The 22,366-nt window shown below is 38.9% G+C and overlaps 1 protein-coding gene across 2 annotated transcripts in view; it reads right to left on the minus strand.

The window, feature by feature from the left end:
* Positions 1-440: 440 nt before the first annotated feature.
* waca (WW domain containing adaptor with coiled-coil a) overlaps positions 441-22,366 on the minus strand; it is a 90,934-nt gene continuing 69,008 nt past the window's right edge. The window contains exons 11-14 of one of the 2 annotated variants that reach the window (XM_052016337.1): positions 22,194-22,309; positions 9,117-9,294; positions 3,089-3,216; positions 441-2,340 (exon numbers count right to left, since the gene is read on the minus strand). In XM_052016337.1, coding sequence (XP_051872297.1) covers positions 2,271-2,340; positions 3,089-3,216; positions 9,117-9,294; positions 22,194-22,309 — 492 coding nt within the window. In that variant the 3' untranslated portion in view covers positions 441-2,270. The remainder of the gene's footprint in view (positions 2,341-3,088; positions 3,217-9,116; positions 9,295-22,193; positions 22,310-22,366) is intronic. The other variant, XM_052016338.1, reaches the window with a different exon arrangement.

The raw sequence follows: 22,366 nt of genomic DNA on the forward strand, positions 1-22,366 counted from the left end.
AAAGTTTAAAACATAAAAGAAAAGCAAAAAGGGTAGTTGGGTGTTCCTCTAAACTTAAAAACATCACATTTAAATATTTTAAAAACTGTAAAAATAGCAGTTATACATCCCCAAAACAAATTTTCAGAAGTCATCGAGATCAAAAACTTATCTGAAAATTGGTCAAATATGGTACTTTGAAATCAATTTGTTTAATTTCAGCGACCTTGTTAATGTAATTTTCCAGCACATTAAGTTTTCAAGAGGAATGATAAAATGAATAAAAAAAAGTAAATGGACCGATTTACAGCTTAACAGACACAAATGATTTCTCTTCACAGGATATAAAAAGACAAATGGAAACAACAACTGTTCCTGGCAAAACAATTTTGAAGAGAACTGGGTGCCTATTGAAAGGAAGCATTGATTAGAAGTTATCAAGTGAATAACAGTAAAGGATCAATTAAAGTAGCAGAAATTTTAATTAGTACCTTGCTTTTGTTCAAATTGAATTAAGTAATAAGGTTAACTGTAATGCAATCATAAAATCATAGTGCAGAGGCTAAACACAAGCTATAAAACAATTATAGGTTATAAAAAAGCCAACACTTAAGAACAAGTTAAACTTCAGGGAAAAGTCTAGAAACCAACTTGCTAGCCTTAATAAAACTGCTTCTATGAATTTAATTCTATGCCACCCTTCAAAAAACTTGCTCAAAATCAAAATGAAGTTAAGTGCTGGCACAAGAGATATTGAACATTAAATAAACCTCAAAAACAGTCATATTTGCTAAAAACATCATTGTAAATTATTTAAAACTATAGCAGTTTTCATTAATTAAAAATTTTAGTAAATGAACTGTGTGGTAAACCCCATGTAAACCTGCACATGAAAGAAAAGTGAACATATCCAGTGGTAGCATAGTTTTATTTTTTTTATATACTTTAGGAAACAATATACAAAGCTGAGCTTTACCACCATTTTCCAATAATGGTCACGTGCTCAAATTACACAGATCTAGCGTATTGTGATGGCAAAAGAACAGCAGTCAGCACCTTACTTGCACAGTTAGCTACAACACAAACATCCTTCAAATTAAATGTGTCATTATAGTAATACAGGTAAACCAAGACTTTACACAAGCCAATTACAGGCAAGGAATCCAAAATCCTTGTTGAAATTCTTGTTTTAGTCACAGAATCACTTACAAAAAGAAAAAAAAAGTTCTGTCATTCAATTTTGCACAAAATGGTCTCTTCTTGAAAGCTAGGGTTCTATACAAAGAAAAACAAGCATCCAACAAGGATTACTCCCAATCAGGTTTGCCAGAGCAGTTCAGCTTCCTATATGCAGCAGCTGAATAAAAAGAAGGGTACCCAGTGCTTTAAACAACAGAAGTTTATTATATTTACATACATCTTCTCATGAATGACCAGCTTTCCCCCACCATCAACAATGTTAGCAAATAACATTGAGCTTTTGTTACTATTCTTGAGTGGCTTCAGCCGCTTAATAAATACACACATGCCCTGTATCAATCTTTCTCTGCTCCCATTCTTTTTTAGTTTTAAAACAGGGCACAAATGCAAATACACAGCTATTAGGTAGGCATACAAGAAATCAATCTGTACTGTACCTACTGCAACAATCTGTATTTTATTCATACAACAGCACACAACGTATGAACTGCTGTAAGGAGGAATGAAAAGTTGGTGAACCCAAGTGCCTTGGCCACAATGCCTTAAGAAAAAAAATTGTAATTGCCTTGTAATGAAGAAAGCTGCCTGCAGAGCTGTGCCTGACTGGGTCTGTGGAATCTGAAGGTGCTCCATGCTAATTTGTATACTGACCAAACTGTTCCAGTTGTTGCAGCCCGTGATGCACACTGGCTGGTGCCAGCATTCTAAGAAATGCATTTCACTGAATGATGAAAATTACCAAAGCTAGTTTGCAGACAAGTTAACATGTAAAAGGCTAGGTATTTAGCCACCTCAGCATTGATTAGTTCAGATGTCAAAGCTCTGATACACATGGCTTCCCATGGCTTCACTCTACAAAACATATTTACAACGTGAAGGATACATCTACAAGAAATCTACATTTCAAGGGTTTACAAATTAACCACTTTATCTCCCCTGAATCAGAACCCTCCTTGCCCCCTCCCATTCCACCCTTCTGCCCAGCCCCACGGTCCAAAGCCTTCTCAAACGCAGCTCAAATTTTAGTTTAAGATTGGGCAAACGTTTACAGTCCCTGGCTTTTAAACCATGTGCAATTTCTTCACAAGTCCTCACACCATAAAGGAATTTTGATTCTTCAGTTTTTCAAGCTCTTTAATTTGTTGTCTCAAAAACAGTATCCTGCAAGAATGGGAGGTGGAGAACTGACAGTTACCACATTGACATGACAATTATAACGATTAAGTTTAAAATTGCAGCCAGTTGAAAAGGTTTATATATTTCTTCTCATAAAGAATAATTCATATACAGCTCTCATTTGAATGTTTGAAATTAATTAATGTAAAATACTAGGAATATTAATTACTTATTCTAAGTTTGACTTCATCATGACAGACATAGTGAATGCAAATTTGCAGCAGAGAGCATACAAATCCTAATTTATCACTCATATTGCATTGAAATAGGATTTGCCTTCTATTGGGCTTCTACTTGAACAACAGAGATGCGGCTACTCCTACTTTACTAAACGCATGTAAAACTGACATGTAGAATCAGATAATTCATAAACAAGTTAAAAATTCCCCTTTCTCAATTATATGGCAACAGGAAGTTAATGGAAGGCAAGCCCAATGAAAGCAGGCATGATGGCATGACAGAAAGTTTGAGAAAAAAATGGTTAAGTTTTATTGTATTTTTTAATCAGTGCCTTAAACCACCTGGATTGCCATTCAATTTGCAGCTTTGAGAATAATTATTTGGACCTACAGTCTATTGCCTCATTTTGTTAATAATGCATTAATTAAAACTACAAATGGGACAGAACAAAAATCATCGATAGCCACACAAGAAGCTGACATTATTTCAATGGTCTTAAAATCTCTAACGTGATGGGCTCACCAAACTAATCATGCACGTGGGCACTGCTTACCTTTGCTCACGCAAAGTTGCTTGAATTTCACATACTCGGACCAAAGATCTTAAATTTTTGAGCTCAGTACAAATTTCAGATATGTGAATACTTCCCATGTTGTGTGCTTCTTCCCTCAGCCGCGATGCCTTAATATTAAATAACGAAAACAAATAATTAAGTGAAAAATATCAGTAGTGTGCAATTGTAGAACAAGGTATATTTATACTTTGACTTCCTAAAACCAATTTAAGGTCAACTTAAGATTTTAGTTGTATTGAATGAACACATCATCCAAATATATATCAATGCTACACATTTGTTTATGGAACTTGCACAAACACTCTTTATGTATGAGGGACTTCAGTTATGCAAAACAACTCTTTTAAATCAGAAAAACAGTGGTTCAAAGTGGCAGCTCACCACCACCTCTGGGGATAATTGGGATAGGCAATAAAAAACACGAGTAATGCCTGTAACCCAGAAAACAAATTATACCATTGAAGGTAGGATTGTTTTCCTCAAAGCAGTGAATGTCATGGAGATCATGAATGAAGATTCAAACTTATGATCACTTCCATGGAGTAGATAGGGTGAAATTGTGAAAATGTTTCTGCTGGCAGGAGGATTGACAAACAGAGGATACATATACAGTGGCATACAAAAGTTTGGGCACCTCTGGTCAAAATTTCTGTTACTGTGAATAGCTAAGCAAGTAAAAGATGACCTCATTTCCAAAAGGCATAAAGTTAAAGATGACACATTTCTTTAATATTTTAAGATTACTTTTTTATTTCCATCTTTTACAGTTTCAAAATAACAAAAAAGGAAAAGGGCCCAAAGCAAAAGTTTGGACACCTTGCATGGTCAGTACTGAGTAACACCCCCTTTGGCAAGTATCACAGCTTGTAAACGCTTTCTGTAGCCAGCTAAGAGTCTTTCAATTCTTGTTTGGGGGATTTTCGCCCATTCTTCCTTGCAAAAGGCTTCTAGTTCTGTGAGATTCTTGGGGCCATGTTGCATGCACTGCTCTTTTAAGGTCTATTCACAGATTTTCGATGATGTTTAGGTCGGGGGACTGTGAGGGCCATGGCAAAACCTTCAGCTTGTGCCTCTTGAGGTAGTCCATTGTGGATTTTGAGGTGCATTTAGGATCATTATCCTGTTGTAGAAGCTATCCTCTTTTCATCTTCAGCTTTTTTTTTCCACAGACGGTGTGATGTTTGCTTCCAGAATTTGCTGGTATTTAATTGAATTCATTCTTCCCTCTACCAGTGAAATCTTCCCTGTGCCACTGGCTGCAACACAAGCTCAAAGCATGATCGATCCACCCCCATGCTTAGCAGTTGGAGAGGTGTTCTTTTCATGAAATTCTGCACCCTTTTTTCTCCAAACATACCTTTGCTCACTGCGGCCAAAAAGTTCTATTTTAACTTCATCAGTCCATGTTCATCAGGCTTGTTTAGATGTTCCTTTGCAAACTTCCGACGCTGAATTTTGTGGTGAGGACGCAGCAAAGGTTTTCTTCTGATGACTCTTCCATGAAGGTCATATTTGTGCAGGCGTCGCTGCGCAGTATAACAGTGCACCACCACTCCAGAGTCTGCTAAATCTTCCTGAAGGTCTTTTGCAGTCAAACGGGGGTTTTGATTTGCCTTTCTAGCAATCCTACGAGCAGTTCTCTTGGAAAGTTCAACTTGACCTCCACCGTTCCTGTTAACTGCCATTTCTTAATTACATTACGAACTGAGGAAATGGCTACCTGAAAACGCTTTGCTATCTTCTTATATAGCCTTCTCCTGCTTTGTGGGCATCGTTTATTTTCATTTTCAGAGTGCTAGGCAGCTGCTTAGAGGAGCCCATGGCTGCTGATTGTTGGGACAAGGTTTGAGGAGTCAGAGTATTTATAAAGCTTTGAAATTTGCATCACCTGGCCTTTCCTAATGATGGCTGTGAACAAGCCATAGCCCTAACAAGCTAATGAAGGTCTGAGACCTTGGTAAGTTATCTGAGAGCTCAAACCTCCTGGGCTGCCCAAACTTTTGCACGTTGCTCCTTTTTTTTCCACTCTAAAATTATACAAAACAAAAATAATACACTAATCTAACCAAGCAAGCTTGTCACCAAACTCTGAGACCTAGGACTCAACATCTCCCTCTGTAACTGGATCCTTGACTTTCTAACAAACAGACTGCAATCAGTGAAGATAGGCAGCAATTCCTCCGGCACGATTATTCTCAACACTGGTGCACCTCAAGGCTGCATCCTTAGCCCTCTACTCTACTCCTTAAACACTCATGACTGTGTGGCCAGATTCTGCTCTAACTCCATTTACAAGTTTGCAGATGATACGACCATTGTAGGCCGTATCTCAAACAGCAATGAGTCGGAGTACAGGAAGGAGACAGAGAGCTTAAGTGGAATGGTGTCAATGACAACAACCTTTCCCTCAATGTCAACAAAACTAAAGAGCTGGTCATTGACTTCAGGAAAGGGGGCGGTGTACATGCACCTGTCTACATCAATGGTGCTGAGGTCGAGAGGGTTGACAGCTTCAAGTTCCTGGGAGTGAACATCACCAACAACCTGTCCTGGACAAACCACGTGGATTCCATGGCCAAGAAAGCTCACCAGTGCCTCTACTTCCTCAGGAGGCTAAAGAAATTTGGTTTGTCCCCTTTGACTCTCACCAACTTTTACCAATGCACCATAGAAAGCATCCTATCAGGATGTATCATGGCTTGGTATGGCAACTGCTCTGCCCAAGACCGCAAGAAGCTGCAGAGAGTTGTGGACACAGCCCAGCGCATTACGGACACCAGTCTCCTTGTACTCTGTCTTTACCTCTCGTTGTATTGGTGTAGCAGCCAGCATAATCAAAGACCCCACCCACCCGGGACATTCTCTCTTCTCTCCTCTTCCATCGGGTAGAAGACACAGGAGCCTGAGGGCACATCCCACCAGATTTAAGAACAGCTTCTAACCCACTGTGATAAGACTATTGAACAGTTCCCTTATACAATGAGATGACCTATGACCTCATGACCTCACCATCTACCTTGTTGTGACCTTGCACCTTATTGCACTGCACTTTCTCTGTAGCTGTAACACTTTATTCTGTACTGTTATTGTTTTTTTTTACCTGTACTACATCAGTGCACTCTGTACTAACTTAATGTAACTGCACTGTGTAATGAATTGACCTGTAAGATCAGTTTGTAAGACAAGTTTTTCACTGTACCTCGGTACAAGTGACAATAGTAAACCAATACCAATAAAATGTTGAAAAGAATGTTTCATCTTTAACTTTATGACTTTTGGGGATCAGTTCATCTTCTACTCACTTAACTATTCACAGTAACAGAAATTTTGACCAGGGGTGCCCAAACTTTTGCATGCCACTGTAATTGGCAAAAGAAAGAGGAGACAAGAAAGCCTGTTTATAAATTCAACAAGTTAAGATGACCTGGAATAGATTCCTGAGAAGATAATGGACACAAAATCAGGAATGATGCTTAAAAAGATAAACGGATAAATACTTGAAAAAGAATGCAAGGCAATGGAGAAAGATCAGGGAAGATGAGACTAATTAATTACCACTTTCAATAAGGCCAGATGTGGATGATCAGCTTCTCTAATGTAGGATTCTATATGATTTTATATATGTTAAACATTCCTTATTAAAATGAATTATTGTGTTTAGAATACTTTTCATTGCAATTCAGCAATTCAAGGGTCCATATTGTTTAGCCATTATTTCTATCCTTTGTTCTGAACAAAACTTCAAACCAAGCATTTCAGCCACCAAAGAAACTATTCTATTCCTTAGAAACATCCCTTTTCCTTATCAGAGTTTCATTCCCTCCTGCAAATGAAAGGCATTTAAATGCAAGTCATCTCTGACCTTCATTACACCACCTCCTAGCCAGTTACCTCTTCCTTATTTCCTCCCTCCATATTGGGTTTATCACTGCTTTACAATTGAACTTGTTTGCTTAATTCTCCAGTAATCATCTGCTTTTTCATTAAAATCTGTCTCATTACATACCACATTGACTCTGCCTTCAGTCACAAACATAATTAATCTTTCTTTGGAAATATTGACACATGGATACTTGGCTTCAGTTCCAAGTTATTTTCTTCTTGTGTCCCTACTTTCAGCTAGTGCATCAACTTCATGTACTCTTTACTCAAGATTCCAAATCCATAAGTTTGTATCTAGGCTAACTTGTCCCATAGCATTCCAGAGCGTAATATTTTTTTCAGCACTAGGATCCAGAAAATTTTACTCACATCAAAAAAAACAAAAGTGAGTCAAGATGTTCTTGCAAGCATAACACAACTTGTGAGTAATGCCAGTTACTGAAAAATAATTTTCAAAAAGTGGAAACGAACAAAGGAATCCAGGTATTCACTGAACATTGAACCTTTTCCCACATTTCAAGATACCAATATTATGCTGCAGCTTCCACCTCAATCAACTCTGCTTCCAAGATTTGCTCTTCAAGTATATACTTATGTACTATAATCAAGCATTCTCCCACTCCATATAACCTTAATTAAAACTACTAGGTGTGGGTCAGGAACAGAACTGTACACTACTAGAATCCTTCATCATTTGGCCATCAGATCAACAAATCAGCACTAGCCTGTGTATGCCAGGAACAGCAACAGCCCTATATTAGAACATGCTATGACATCAGTAAACTAGTGAGGAAACATTAATGTATTTGGAATGCCATAGGCTTCCGGAGCTAAACATTTGCACAATAAAGTATCAGAGCAAAGTTCTGACAACCAGGCGACAAGGAGAAGACTGCTATCCCACCAAAAACAAAATAGTTTACATTGTGTTTGCAAATATCTTCAACTGAGAGTGTTACAAAGACGATCCCACTATGCACCATCACACGCTTCCTTCATCAAAGTGCCAGTGCATCCCAACACAGCATTAAACTGACATCAGTCCAACAACATGAAATATTGTCCAGATACCTTCAATCCATTCAAATAAACATGATGTAGCAAACACAGACAATTACCGTTCTAACTTCATTCTTCCAATCAGGGAAGTACAATGAGGGACCAACTATGACGGAAATTATGAAAGGGTGTTAAATAATGCCTCTTTACTAATAACCTGCTTAATGTCACCCAGTTAGAGTTCTGGCAGAATAGCTCAGCCTCACACCTGATCACATCCTTAGTCCTGACTGAAATGCAAAGGGGGGGGGGGGGGGGGGGGGGCCGCGGTGAAGAGAGTAGCTGTCCTAAATAGTAAGATTGTATTTGACTGATAATGACTCCCAGGTGACACCGACGTCAATGGTGATTAAAGAAAAACACAAGGTCTACAGTAAGTCATCCAGTCTTCACACGCATCCAGGTTATGAACCACCTTTATTGTCAACCGTCCATCCACCTTGCTTAGCTCCTTTGGTTACCAAAAATATAAAGATCAAACTTAAAATTGTCCTTAAAAATATTATGTTTTATTCAATGAAATGACTGACACACAGTTTGTTCAATTGTAGAGGGTTGCAAAGTTTGGTTTTGATGAGAGCAACACAGCAACTGCATTACTTAAGTTATTCTTCAAGTTTTTGTTGACCAATATTGTTTGAACTCAAGCTACTTGATTGAGTTACAGAGCTATTAGAAATACTTTGCTTAAAGGTATTATCACCTGCTCCAAAACAGAAAAGTAGTTGCACTTTACATTTAGTATGTCAGTTACAAACTTTTTGTATATCTGTTAACCAAATCCATTTAAGAAAAAAAGTCACATCAGTACGAGATGAGACATTATGTATGACTATACCTGCCAGTCAGGATTATAGGCCAAATGAAACAAATTTTATTGAATATATTTTACTGATCTGTTGGTTTGAGCAGTTAACTTTACGGAATTTCAGTAGGGAGAAGCTCAAACAACAGAATACAGAGCAAGGACGAACCAAACATATTCCAAAGTCCTCAATGTCAGCTTCCTTAAAGTAACTCCTAACAAAATTTATATCAATTAATACAAGATCCAATATTCACTTACTTGCTTTTCCGCATGATCAGCAGGCCAACCCTGAACGTGTTTTATAAGATTTTCACTGAAATGTGCAACTAGCGTCGGCGTCAATGAACACGAAGAACGTGCAGATGTAGTTGATGGTACTGAAGTTGCACTGCTGCTTGGGATGTGATTTGAACTTGGTGATGGACTTCTCTGGTTGCTGCAAAAATTTAAGTAGTTATATTGTACACTAATTTTAACTTCAAAAATGCAGCTGACAGCATTAAAATAAGAAAACATTTGCCTTCTGAGTAAAAGTAACAATTTTTAGAGCTACAGATGTGAATTACTTATAGTAAATACTTTTCATTTTGAAAGTCATCTGCAGCTCAGTGAGCCATGCCTTGCCTCTGAGTCACAAAGTTGTGGGTTCCACGATACTATTTCAAAGAACAAGGGAAGGTATCTCTTTGTTCAGGCTAATATTCATCCTTCAACCAACAGGAGGAGAACAACAAACTGATGGTTGTATTTCTGATACTTTAACAGCGAAACTTCATAAAAACATTTGGTTGACTAAAATTACTTAGGGTGTTGTATTACTGCATGTTTCTTTTTCTTCTGATTAGCTGCATTACAGGATTTGATACATATGTAGGTTATGTTAATTGTCCAGAAGATACATGTGAACCAGTAACCAGTGAAGCAGTAACCAAAGATTGAGTAAGCCTTTACAAACTACTTTGTATCAAAACTGGGCAATTCCAATGAAGGGTTATTAACAGAAATGTTATCTGTTTCTCCCTCTACAGATGCTGCTTGTACTGCTATTTCTAGTATGTTTTGCCCTTATTTTTTGATTTACAACAAATGCAATTTTTTTTTGCTTTTCAGCTTTTAATCAATCAATCTCTCTTATTTGCCATCTGATCACTGAACTTCCCTTTTATGCTCTCCATCTATTCTTCCCGTTTCTGCAACTTAAAACCTATTTTATTTAAAGTTTCGCTGTTCCACCTAGGTGTGTCTTGTACAGGCAAGATTACGTCAGGTATATATTCTGCTGCAACAATTGGTTCACGGCATGCCATGCCAGCCCAGTTCACACTTAATCCAGGTCAATTTGACTTGGTGTCACTGGACGGTAGCTGTGTCAGACAACTCAGCCAGCAGCAGACTGCTTGACCCAGTATGGGGAGGGTGATTTTCAGATAATGATTTGAAGTTTGATTTGCTAGAAGCAGTGTGTGATATTCAAGCAAGGAAATGGAAAAGGAACTTCAGCCAGGCTCAGGGAGCTCATTCTCATGCACCTGTGGGAAGGATGGTTAGTGGGAGGGGAATGGATCACAACTCAAACCAAAGGCAATTATTTCTACATTCTTAATACTTAGAGGGAAAGATCTGTGCTCTTCCAGCACCAGCTGTCAGACCAGCAGTATAATAATTCAGAGAAAAGCCCAAATTTGTTTCTTTGTACGGAGTAAAAATATCGGAAATAGTTGCATCATATATTATCCACATCTTTCAAAGGCTAGAGGAGAAGATTGGGCTGTATATCAAAGCACAAAAGCCCTTTAATGTTTCACAATTGCTGTGAGGTTGAAATGTCAAGGCATTGATTCTCATTTTGTGTGAGTACTGTATTTTGTTTGATAATACTGGGATCCTTTGATACATTAAAGACCCAATTATAGATACAAATCATTGCTAACTTCATCCCTTCAGATTCGTTGCGGACTGTAGTTGTGCGATTTCCTACTCCTGCCCCAAACTGAAGATTTTCAGCAACTTTGCTTCCAATCTCCACATCTGCACTAACATTCACACTTTCCATCTTAAACTTAACAATTCTTCAGTTTCTCCATCTCTGGGAGTAAGCGAGTACCTAAAACCTGTCGTAAACACACTGAAACTCATAGCTAGTTTGACTGCACTTTTTCCCCACCCAGTTTCAATATGGATCTACTCCATCCTCATAATTCCTGCTGCATCTGTTCTCTCATAAGCACCTTCCGAACAGATTGACATGTTTCCACAGACCTGCTCTAAGTATTTCCAGCATTTTCAGTTTCTGTGTTGACAATATGTCCTTTTTCCCTCAACACAGGCTCCTTCCTACCATTTGAGTTTCCATATTTGTGCCCTTACCGTCCCAACCCTTCCGGAACATGAAAAGGGTTCTCCTTGTTTTATTTTCCACTGGAGTATGCTCCATCTTTAATGGATCACCCCACTTTTCCCAGAACTTCCAATGTGATTCCACCTCAAAACGCCTTTCTCTCTTTCAGCATTCTGCATGAAGTCTTCTTTCCACGACACCACAGTCCATCCTATACCTCTCCGCAACACTGTTCCTTCCCACATTGCAACCCCTCTCCTCTTACTTTCCCACTTTGCACCATTGGGTTCCCAAAAGGATCTGTCCAAGGGAAACAGCAATTTACCTGTACTTCTTTTTTAATATAGCACACTACATCTATTGCTTACAATGCAGTTTCCTCTTCCCTAGGAAGACATGCAGACTGGTTTGTATGCCTGCATCATAACTTATGCTATGACATACAAGCATCTATTTTATAAACACTACGTACATTTTAACATTGGTTAACTGGCCAAAGTAGAGGTGCGTATCCAAAATTATAGGTGATTTTGAGAGAGAAACTATTTCCTCTACCAAGCTAGCTGGTAACCAGAGGTTACTGATTCACCATAAAGGGCAGAATAACAATGGAAGAGAAAGATTTCTTGACACAATAAAGAATTGGAGGGCAATCATCAAAAGTGTGGAGGCATAAATTTCCAAGACTTAAAAAAGGTGAATGAACATGAAGAAAATAATTTGGTGAACCATGTGGACAAGGCCAGGATTTCTGACAAAATGCAGAGTTCTCTCAGAGCAGTTTGGGCACAACCGAAAGAATTGTATCCTTTTATGCCACAGGATTTTATGATTTGATATGATAACATCAGTACTTTTTTTTGTGCTGGCCGTTAACTTATTGCTGTCTGTATGCCTGAAGGCATACAAAAAAACTAAGTAGCAATAATTTATAGTTTGTTTCCGGCAGTGGCTTTTGAGAATCTGAAAAACAAAACCCAGTCAGCACGTTTCATTAAAACCATTACAGCTTTGTGAGTCAATCAGAAACAAAATTACTCTTCCTGTTCTTTTGTTGATCACTCAAGAGAGTCAAAGATTTAAAATCTGGCTTGGACTTTGTGTGAAGTCCAGCAGCAGAGCAAACTGGACTTCCATTTAAATGGAACCAGAAGTATTTACCAGCGAAGTTCAGTGGTAGAGCTCCACCTTCCCCACATTCCTCAGCATTTACAATGATTGAGACATGGCACAAAATTTAATCTTCCATTGATTTCAATGGGATTGTAGCACCATAGATACAAAAAAAAGGAAAGCAAGCTCTTTTTTCCTCCAACTATTCTAGTTTGTGTTTTTATTTATTTATGGTGGTGTTAGCCAACTTTAAAAAATAAAACACAAATAAATTGTTCATTATTGTTTATTTCAGCTTTAATAGTTTTGAGAGGTTTCTGAATATCAGAGACTTCTAACAAGCTATTGATTGGAATAAATGGGTCCTTTTCAGGCTGGAGCTATGTAACCAGTGGAGCACCCAGGGACTGGTTCTTGGCCCTCAATTGTTTATTATTTACATTAATAACCTGAAGAAAGGAACAAAGTGCAAAGTTTGTCAATGATACGAAAATAGGTTGAAGGACCTGTTGTGACGAGAATATTATAATCCTACAAGAGGATTTAGACAGATTGAGTGATTGGGGGAAAACCTGGCAAATGGAGTTTAATGTGGGGAAGCGTGAGGTTATGCACTTTGGTAAGAGCAATCAAGAGGCAGATTATTATCTAAATGGAGACTGCAAATGAGAGAAATTCAGAAGGATCTAGGTGTTCCAGAACAGGAATCATAAAATGTTAGCAGGCAGATCCAAGAAATAGTTGATGTTGGACCTTATTGCAAAGGTTTGTTTAAGAACAGGGAGGCTTTATTACAGTTGTACAGTGTTATTAAGGCCACACTTGGAATTCTGTGCACAGTTCTGGCTCCCTTACCAAAAAAAATGTATTGTAACACTGGAGGCAATCCACCAGGCTAATTCCTGGGATGAGAGGACTGTCCTATCAAGAGATGCTAAACTGTTTGGGTCAGTATTCCACGGAACTTAAAAGAATGAGGGGTGATCGAGATGTTTTCACAAGTGGGAAAGTCACTAACAAGGGGACATAGCTACAAAATATGGGGCCGGTCATTTAAAAATGAAGTGCATAAAATATCTCTCAGGAATTTATTTGAAAGATCAAGGAATTAAGGGTGATGGGGAACTGGCACAGAGAGGGGAACCCAGCAAAAATCAGCCATGATCATATTGAATAGCAGAGCATCTTTAGGGGTCTGGTGGCCTACTCCTGCTCCTAATTTATTGTGTTCTTGTGTATTATCAATTTTTATTCATTTTTAAAAGCTTTCTGATGTTTCTATACAGCAGACATCTACAGCCATCAAGACCATGCCACTGAAAGGCTTTCAGATGTATTTTGGACTGTACTTCAGTGCACCACTGGAGGCCAAGTTATCCTGGGCAAGAAAGATGGGATCTCTACATCCAGACCAGCTAGTTAGATTATGGGAAGTATACAGGAGTCCATTCCATACATGGCCTGTGACCAGTAAGATTTGATTCATTATCTTAATTTTCTTTTAAAGGTAACTTGGGATAAGAACAACAACAGCAAAACTGCATTTATTCCCTCTTCCTTGAGTATTCCAAAAACATACTGGATGGTTATGAACTGCTGAAGATTTGGGTTGATGATGATCACAAGGCAAAATCATGAAGGTCCACGATCCTGAGCCAGTAATTATGTTCCCAAGCAGAGTGTGCGCAGATATTCATTTGCTTTATTCATTCATTAACACTTTTCAGCTGCAACCTTTACACTCAGGATGAATATGAAGATATGCCCTGGAAGAGCATTAGTCCATGTTTCCTCCTCTCTTTACTTACACTAATCCCAATTTATTCTCCCCACATTCTACCAGTTAACACACTCAGGGAAATTAACCTACTGACCTGCACATCTATGGGACATGGTAGGAAACAGGAACACATGGAGAAAACCTGTGCAGTCACAGGGAGAATGAGCAGACTCCACCCAGGCAGTAGTGGAGGTCAGGACTAAACCCAAGTCACTAGAGCTGTGAAGCAGCAGCTCTACTGTGCCACCGAAAATAACGTCATTCATACAATTGAGTGGTGTGTATTTAAACACATTCCTGAGCCTTTAGATCTGTGGACACAGCACACAAGTCAGGTTGCCTAAACCTCTCGTCCTCATAGCCCCACTTCTGTCTCACCTGACTGTTTGCTATGCCAGCCATCTGCTTATGGGCTTGACAACAGTCACAGGGAATCCCCTGGACAGTCCCATCTCCCTAAAATGAGTGACCTATCATGTCATCAGGGGAAGCATATGGAGACATGAATGCTGCAGAGGCTGCAGCTGAGACCCAAGGTGGGGCGGCACGGTAGCGTAGCGGTTAGCGCGACGCTATCACAGCGGCAGCGATCGGGGTTTGATTCCTGTCGCTGTCTGTAAGGAGTTTGTACGTTCTCCCGTGTCTGCGTGGGTTTCCTCCGAGTGCTCCAGCTTCCTCCCACATTGCAAAGACGTGTGGGTAGGTTAATTTGGGTTTAAAATGGGCGGCGCGGACTTGTTGGGCCGGAAGGGCCTGTTACCACGCTGTAAATAGAATTTAATTTAAAAATTTAATTTTCCCCACTGTTAGCTCAGTCCTCAGGGCCTACCCAGCAGCAGGCCTGACACTTGAGTTACTCAGGGACCAAGTACAAGCTTCTGAGCTCAAGTCCAGATGCAGGTCCACATCCATATCAAGATCAGATGTACAGTACTGGTGGGTACAGGACTAACTATCTAACACTGGGGTGCAGTATCAGTGGACACAAAACTGGCAAGGTGGAAAGGAGCAGCAGCTAGGATGCAGTGAGGGAACAGTGAGAACAATGGCATTTGCATCTCTAAACACGACTTAAAATATCAGTATCTGGTTAAAACTAAACTATTCTTGTGGAATAGCCATAAGAGGTGGCTTGGACATTCTCCTTGTGATATTGGAGTGACAGATCATGATGCTATGCAATTCCACTATTGACCCATATCAACTTGGACATTAGTCAATCTGCCATAGTTCAGTGTCATGCAGCTGGACAATGGAGAGTTTATTTATACTGAAGACAAGGCTTAATCTTCCCAATAACTATTCTTGCAAATGTTACAACAGGCAGGCAAGATTATTGAGATCAGTTCACTCTAATCACAGGCCCAGTCTTACAGCAAGGCCCTTCAAACTTTGGTCAAGGGCAGTAACATCAAGCAATTTTACATGCTGAACACTGAAAATTTCAGGAGTATATCCTGTGACAGTGTTTCCAACACTACTTTCCAAGTGTTTGTGGTGGAGGAATATTGAATCATTAGTTGTGTTTCAACATTTCCCAGGATATGTATGGAACAAGGATCCAGTTTAAAGTTGGGGAAATATCCTATCAAGTCCATGCTTTTGAATGAACTGAGATTCCAGAGGTGAAAAACATAATCAGAACCACAAATGAATACAGAGTGTAAACTGCAGAATACACACAATTTTTAAAGGACTGACAGTATAATGGACAGGACAAATTTCTAAGACAAAGTGAAAAACAAATGGTTCAGATAGTGACTCGTTTCCACTGTGGTTCTAAACTATACAACTCACACGAACAAGTCACCTAAATCAAAAAGTGGAGTTTCTGAGAAGGATGCTTGTTGTTGTCCCAGATGCTGAGCACTGTCAATACCTAATCTATTGCAGTTGACTTAGTGATTTTGTAGAGTATGGATACAATGCAGATGTGCACCTAGGATTGAGTCAAACTAGAAGATGCTCTTTATTAAGCCGAACTTTGATCAAGAATACAGCCAAGGAAAAACAGTTTCCATTACAACTTGTGTGCTCACCATATTAAGGAACTTCTCAAATCTACAAAAGAGATTAGTTCACACCTTCATTGCTTTTTCCTAAAGGGAATTCAACTTGCAATGTGACTGCTTTTGCCAAATTCAACCTTTACCATAGATGGCAACAAGTTGAATAGTTGTACAAAGCAAGACTACTAATGCTGACAACTAGCATGTACTCCAATTGGAAGTTTAATACTGTGACAAGTTAGAACTCAATCAAAACATTATATTTTAAATTAAGTCACTTAGGGAATCTTTATCGCATTTAGTTGAACATATGTGCAATGACCACTGCTGCTGCTCTTGTTGATGTGCTATTACTGTTTATTACCCACACTGCCTTCTGTGAACTGTGATATCTGAAGCTTTAAATGAAAGTTAAAACACCAAATTTTGTGGTTTTTGCACACTTCAATTTTAATCACTTGCTTAACCAATGAAATTTGCAAATATGCCTGCTTTGAACACAATGAGAGCCCCCAGATTCTAAAATGCTTGTAGTTAGGAAGTATGTAAGATTTAAATAATTCATCAGGCATATGTAAAAACACACAAAAAAGTCATTCTTAATATATGGGTATTGCTGGAAAGATTACCACCTATTCCTCATTGCCCAATTGTGTAGCTTGGGTAGGCAGAGGAGTGGGAGGGAAGAGGCAGGCCTTGTTCCTAAATCTCTGCAGACTATTCTTAGTCACAGTTTGGCTGAATTGCTCTTTGATGTGCAAACTAGAAGTTAACCTAAGTGGTTTCAGACTGAAAAGGACCATAACTTTTCTTTCCTGCAGAACATTAGTGAAACAATTACACCTTAATGACAATCAGACAAATTTATGGTCCCTTCTACTGACTGCAGCTTTTCAATTCCAAAATTCTTAAAATGAAAATCAAATCACCAAACCAATGTAATGGGTTATAAACGTGCATACTTCCAACACCATCTTCTTTCCTCAGAGATTTCCCTCTGCTATAGTTAACTGTCCTTTCAACTGTGCCAACTACTTTCCCACTACCTCTTCTCCCTCCTTTCTTTCCCCTGTTTGACAGCGATAAAGTACCCCTTGTCCTTTTCCCTTTCCACTTGCCTCAGAATTCAATGGATCACTGTCACCAGTACTTTCACATATTTCCACTACCCAACACATCATCCCCACCATTTTCAATATTTCAAAAGGCTGCACTTTATGAAACACCCGTAGATCCTTTCACATAGCAACAACACCTCACTAAGCCCACTGTGTATGGAACAACAAGACTTTTTTTTCCTTCCCTTTGTCCAGGATCCCAAACACTTTTTCAAGATGTAAGTGATTTACTTGTACTTCTTTTAAATGGAATACATTTGCTACTTACAATGCAGCCTTCACACTAAGGAGACCCTACATAAAGGAGGTATTTTGCAGAGCTGTCATGCAATTAAAGTTTGAAAGCACAAGATGAGCATCTGGTTACCTATCTATTTAATTTTGTCCACGTCCTCTTCTTCCTACACGTTTTCGAGGTTCAACTGAAAGTTGAAGAGTAGCAGCTACTTTTTGACTCAGCATACTAAAATCTTCAGGACTTAATATCAAGACCAACAATGTCAGTTTTTTCACTTACTATTTACACCTTTTGACCCGTCTTTTATTTGGCTCATTAAGTGTCTTTTGCCATGCAGAGACATTCCTTCTGTCATCTCTCCTCTTTTCTATCGACCACAGTCCTCTCTCTTATCTCTCATTCTCCATAACTTAAAATCAGCTTTATTCTGTATTTTTCCCCCCTCAACTTCAATGAAAGTTGAATGATGTAAATCGTTTACTGCTTCTATCTCAGACGCTCCCAGACCCATTTCCAGAAGCCTCAGCAACAATGGTGGAGCACTGGTAGGCACTTTTCCCCAAATGGGCAGGAGTTCTTCAGAGCAGTGCATTGGACTAAATCTAGAGAAACAAAGGACTGCAGATGCTGGAATATCTAAATGAAAACTACTAAGATGTTGGAGGAACTCAGCAGGCCAGGCCACCACCCGCCTATCACTATCTCTTACCTGCATCTACCTATCACCACCTTGTGCCCACCCTGCCTCCCCTCTTTTGTCCACCTATCACTGCTCTGCTTTTCCCTCCTATATATTGGGCTTCCCTTTTTCCAATCTTCAGTCCTGAAGAAAGGTCCTGACCTGAAACGTTGACCACCTGCTTTTCTCCACGGATACTGCCTGGCCTGCTAAATCAAGTCAAGCTCAAGGAATCCATCATAAAATCAGAAATGAAGATATCTGTAGACATGTGTAATATTTATCCTAGTTGTAACTCTCCAGATCTTGAGGCAGTCCCTACCTTCTGCTGAGTAACATTCAAGGACAATACACCTAATCAACAAGTAGAGGTAGGAAAATAGCAAATAATATGTGACAAATAATGATGAATATATGCTTCAAAAGGGTATGGAAAGGGCCTAAATAAAGACAAGTGATATTTGCCAGGCATCCACTGAAAAGAAACTCTTCCCATATTTTCTTGTGACAGAGCAGGTGGCCATTCGGCCTATCCAGTCCACGCTGGCACTCAGTGCATTCCCTTCAATCCCATTTCCTTGTAACCTATTTGGTCTCCCCTGGTTATCAGTTCCCTCCAGATTCTCCTGCCACCCATATACACCAGGGATGATTTACATTAATCAATTGACCTATTGACTAGTACATCTTTGCAATGTGGGAGGAAATTGAGTATGCAGGGAAACCAAATGGCCACAGGGAGAACTCGCAAATTCCACAAGCCCAAATATCCCAATGTCAATGGGAACATGGGCTACTGGAGTTTACTGCTATAACACTTTGACACATAAATTAAAGGCTGGGCATTCTGTAACAATGTCCTAACTCCTCAAGCCTTTCCAACACTCAGAAATCACAAGTCAGAAATGTGATGGAATAGACTCCAGTTGCATTGATGAACAGAGCTGTAAAAATACTCAAGAAGCTCAATGCCATCCAGCTCAAAAATGTCCACCCGACTGGACCCTAAGCATTCACTCTCTCTATTACCTACATTCTGAAGCTGCAGGATATAGTTTTCACACTATACCTCCTAAATCTGTGACCTCTATTATCCTAAAGGACAACGACAGCAGGCACAGTCAAGTTCTATCCTGACTTGTAAATACACAGATGCTCCTTTGTTGTCACAAAATACATGAACTCCCAAACCAACAACATGACAGGATCCTCACCACATGGACTGCAAAGGTTCAAGGCAGTGGCTAACCATCACCTTCTCAACAGCAATTAGGGATGAATGGTATGGTTTGAATATAGTGGCCATTTTACTTCCTACTTCAGAGAGGACATGAAAGTCATAGGTATTGTATTTTGTAGATTCACCATGTAAGACTGTTCAAAATCCTGAGAACTAAATATTGTTTACAATTTATTTTGTTGACTTATATGGAAACAAGGTACACAAAGTTTTTAAGCAGTAAATAGAGAAATAATCGATACAACATTGACTTAAAGGTTGGAGTGCGCCTTTTAGATTTTCATTTTTATTTGTATTTTGGACCACACCTTCAGAGAAGTTTGAGCTTTTTACACCAACTTTCTTGCTAAGCTGTGTCAATGAATCAATGCAAACAAAACCCTCAGAAAGGATGCATTTTTTATATATATCTATCACCTCAAAACTATGGTCACACAAACAAGAGTTGCAAGTCCCAAATAACCTGTAATCTTGGCAATCACCAAATCACTGGCAGTAAAATAATAACGACAACTATTCATCCAGGGTGAGTTGCAAGACGCTCAGATCATTTCTGTGGTGGAAAAAGTTAAGTAAATAAATATAGGCTTTGAAGAAGAGTGGTCTAAGAGTGACTAGATAATGACCATTCCTTCCAGTTAAGAGTCATGGAGTCATACAGCACAGAAACAGGCCCATCAGCTCAATTCTTCCATGTTGACTAAGATGCCTACCTGAGCTAGTCCCACATCCCTCTAAATCTTTCCTATCCATTATACCTATCCAAATGTCTTTTAGTTGGAGAAGTGGGCATCTAAAAATAATCAGTGAAAAAATAATGGGGTCTGGGGGAATTTGATAATAAAAGAAAGCCAGCATTAACTTGTTCAAGGCATTTTTAGAAGATGTTTAATCAAATCCCACACAAAAGATTAGTTACAAAATTGAGGGGCATGGAAGCTAAGGGTAAGTAGTGGCATAGAAAGGAAATTGTCTCAGAAGCAGAAAAGAGCAGCCTTGTTTCAGACTGGAGAATGACAGACCGTGTTGGTTCTCAGGGGTTAGAGCTATGATTCCCTCTGTGCTAAAGCAGCAGCTAATGAAGTTGGATCTGTAATCTCAAACGAGGGGACATAGTTACAAGATAAGGGGCTGATCATTTACAAATGGGGTGCTGCAGGAATTTCTTTTCACAGAAGGTGGTGGAGCTCCATAATTCTCTACACGAGGGCTAAGGAGGCCTGTTGCAGATCAGCCATAAGTATATTGAATAGCAAGGCAGGCTTGAAGAGCCAGTTAGCCCACTCCTACTTCTATTTCCTTGTGTGTTAACAATTCCAATGATTGTATCGTATTGTCATTTCCAATTCCAGTCACTAGGTTCTTCCTCCAATCAACCCATATTAATAACTTTTTTTTAAACTAGACATCCTCAGTGTCATCATATGAGCAAGACCAGTTGAATTGCCAGTACACAAGCCAACCACTGGCCAGTTAACGGCAGGTACACTCTAATCAGGTGAACAGCCTGATTGTTTTTTGCCTTTTTCTATTCCAGATGCAATCAATTCTGCTCCCTTTGATTTCTACACACTCTTTGAAATGAACAGTCAGAGTGAATGGAAGCATATAGTGAATTCTTTCCCCCACCTCCCTCCAGCCTGTGCTCTTTAAAATGAACTAATGAACTGGATTTGAGAATACAGAACAAATTCAAAGTTTGAAGATGCTGCATAACTTAGAAATATTGCAAACAATGATGATTTTGGGATGTCAGGAACAAATGTGAAATGGACAGATGAAAGTTAACACAAAGTTATGAATTTTTGGAAGAACAAAGAGAAAAATAAAAATTAAATGGAAGATATTAAGCATGGCACAGGCAGACTTTTCGAAAACGCATACATAAATCTTTGAAGGTGAGAAGCCAAAAGGACATACGGAATCCTTAGTTTAGAGATATCAACTGGATTATTGTGGCCAATTCTTGGCACCATACTTTAAAAGTCATGGCACTGAAGATGATGCAGAGATGATTTACTAGTATAGTACTGAACCTGTGGGACTTCAGTTATGTGAAAAACAAAAGATGGGATTGTTCTCTAAAGGCAAAGAAGATCATGGAGAAATTTGATAGGTATATTCAAAATCATGAAGGATTAACTTCAAAAATCATAAAAAGGTTTTAATGGTGGAATTAAGGAGAAAGTGCTTCCACAGATAGAAGTGTCAGGAATAAAAGGATACAGATTTAAGGCACAGATGATGCAAGGAGAATGTGTTCTAAACACAAAGTCATTGTAATTTAGAACCTACCGCCCAGCAAGGTAAAAGAACAAATAGTCACTTTGAATATTTGAAATACGAAGTATTTCAAAAGTGAGTTGTATAAACACAAAAAGTAAAAAGATTGAAACTGTGGTGCTACGAAGAAAGAGTGGACAAAAATGGACACAGTGGGCCAAATGATCTCCAGTTGCACTGTACTAATTAATGATTCTATTGAATATCTATAAAGTTTATTATTTCATATGGAGCAAAGGTGAAATAATCACACCAAGTGAATCCTTACTGAAAGTAAAAGCTGGAACCCATTTTGGGTATTCTAATGTCAACCCTACTTCCTGGATATCATAAAGGATCAGATACATTTACGAAAAGCAAATAGATGTGTACGGAATGAGAGAAAAAAATTCATATATTGGTTACTCTACTTTCACTCCTTTTGGAGAAGGAAGGTTATATTTACTCAGGTCCTCCCTATGTTGCAAAATATTACAAGTAAACACCCAATTCCCAATAAAAATTTCACTAACAGCCATCCAGATCAGATATCCTTACCTTGAACGTTGAACATTACGAGGGGAACCAGGCTCATGCCCATGTTTGTCAGCGGTTGGAGTTTGCTGAGATACTTGCTGCTGTGCTGGTCCTTGTTTCACAACTGAAGCACTAGACTAAATAAAGGCAAATACAGACCATCACCTCTGATAATAAATACAGTACATTCATTT

Source organism: Pristis pectinata, chromosome 5 (genome assembly GCF_009764475.1).
Source record: "Pristis pectinata isolate sPriPec2 chromosome 5, sPriPec2.1.pri, whole genome shotgun sequence".
Taxonomy (NCBI): domain Eukaryota; kingdom Metazoa; phylum Chordata; class Chondrichthyes; order Rhinopristiformes; family Pristidae; genus Pristis; species Pristis pectinata.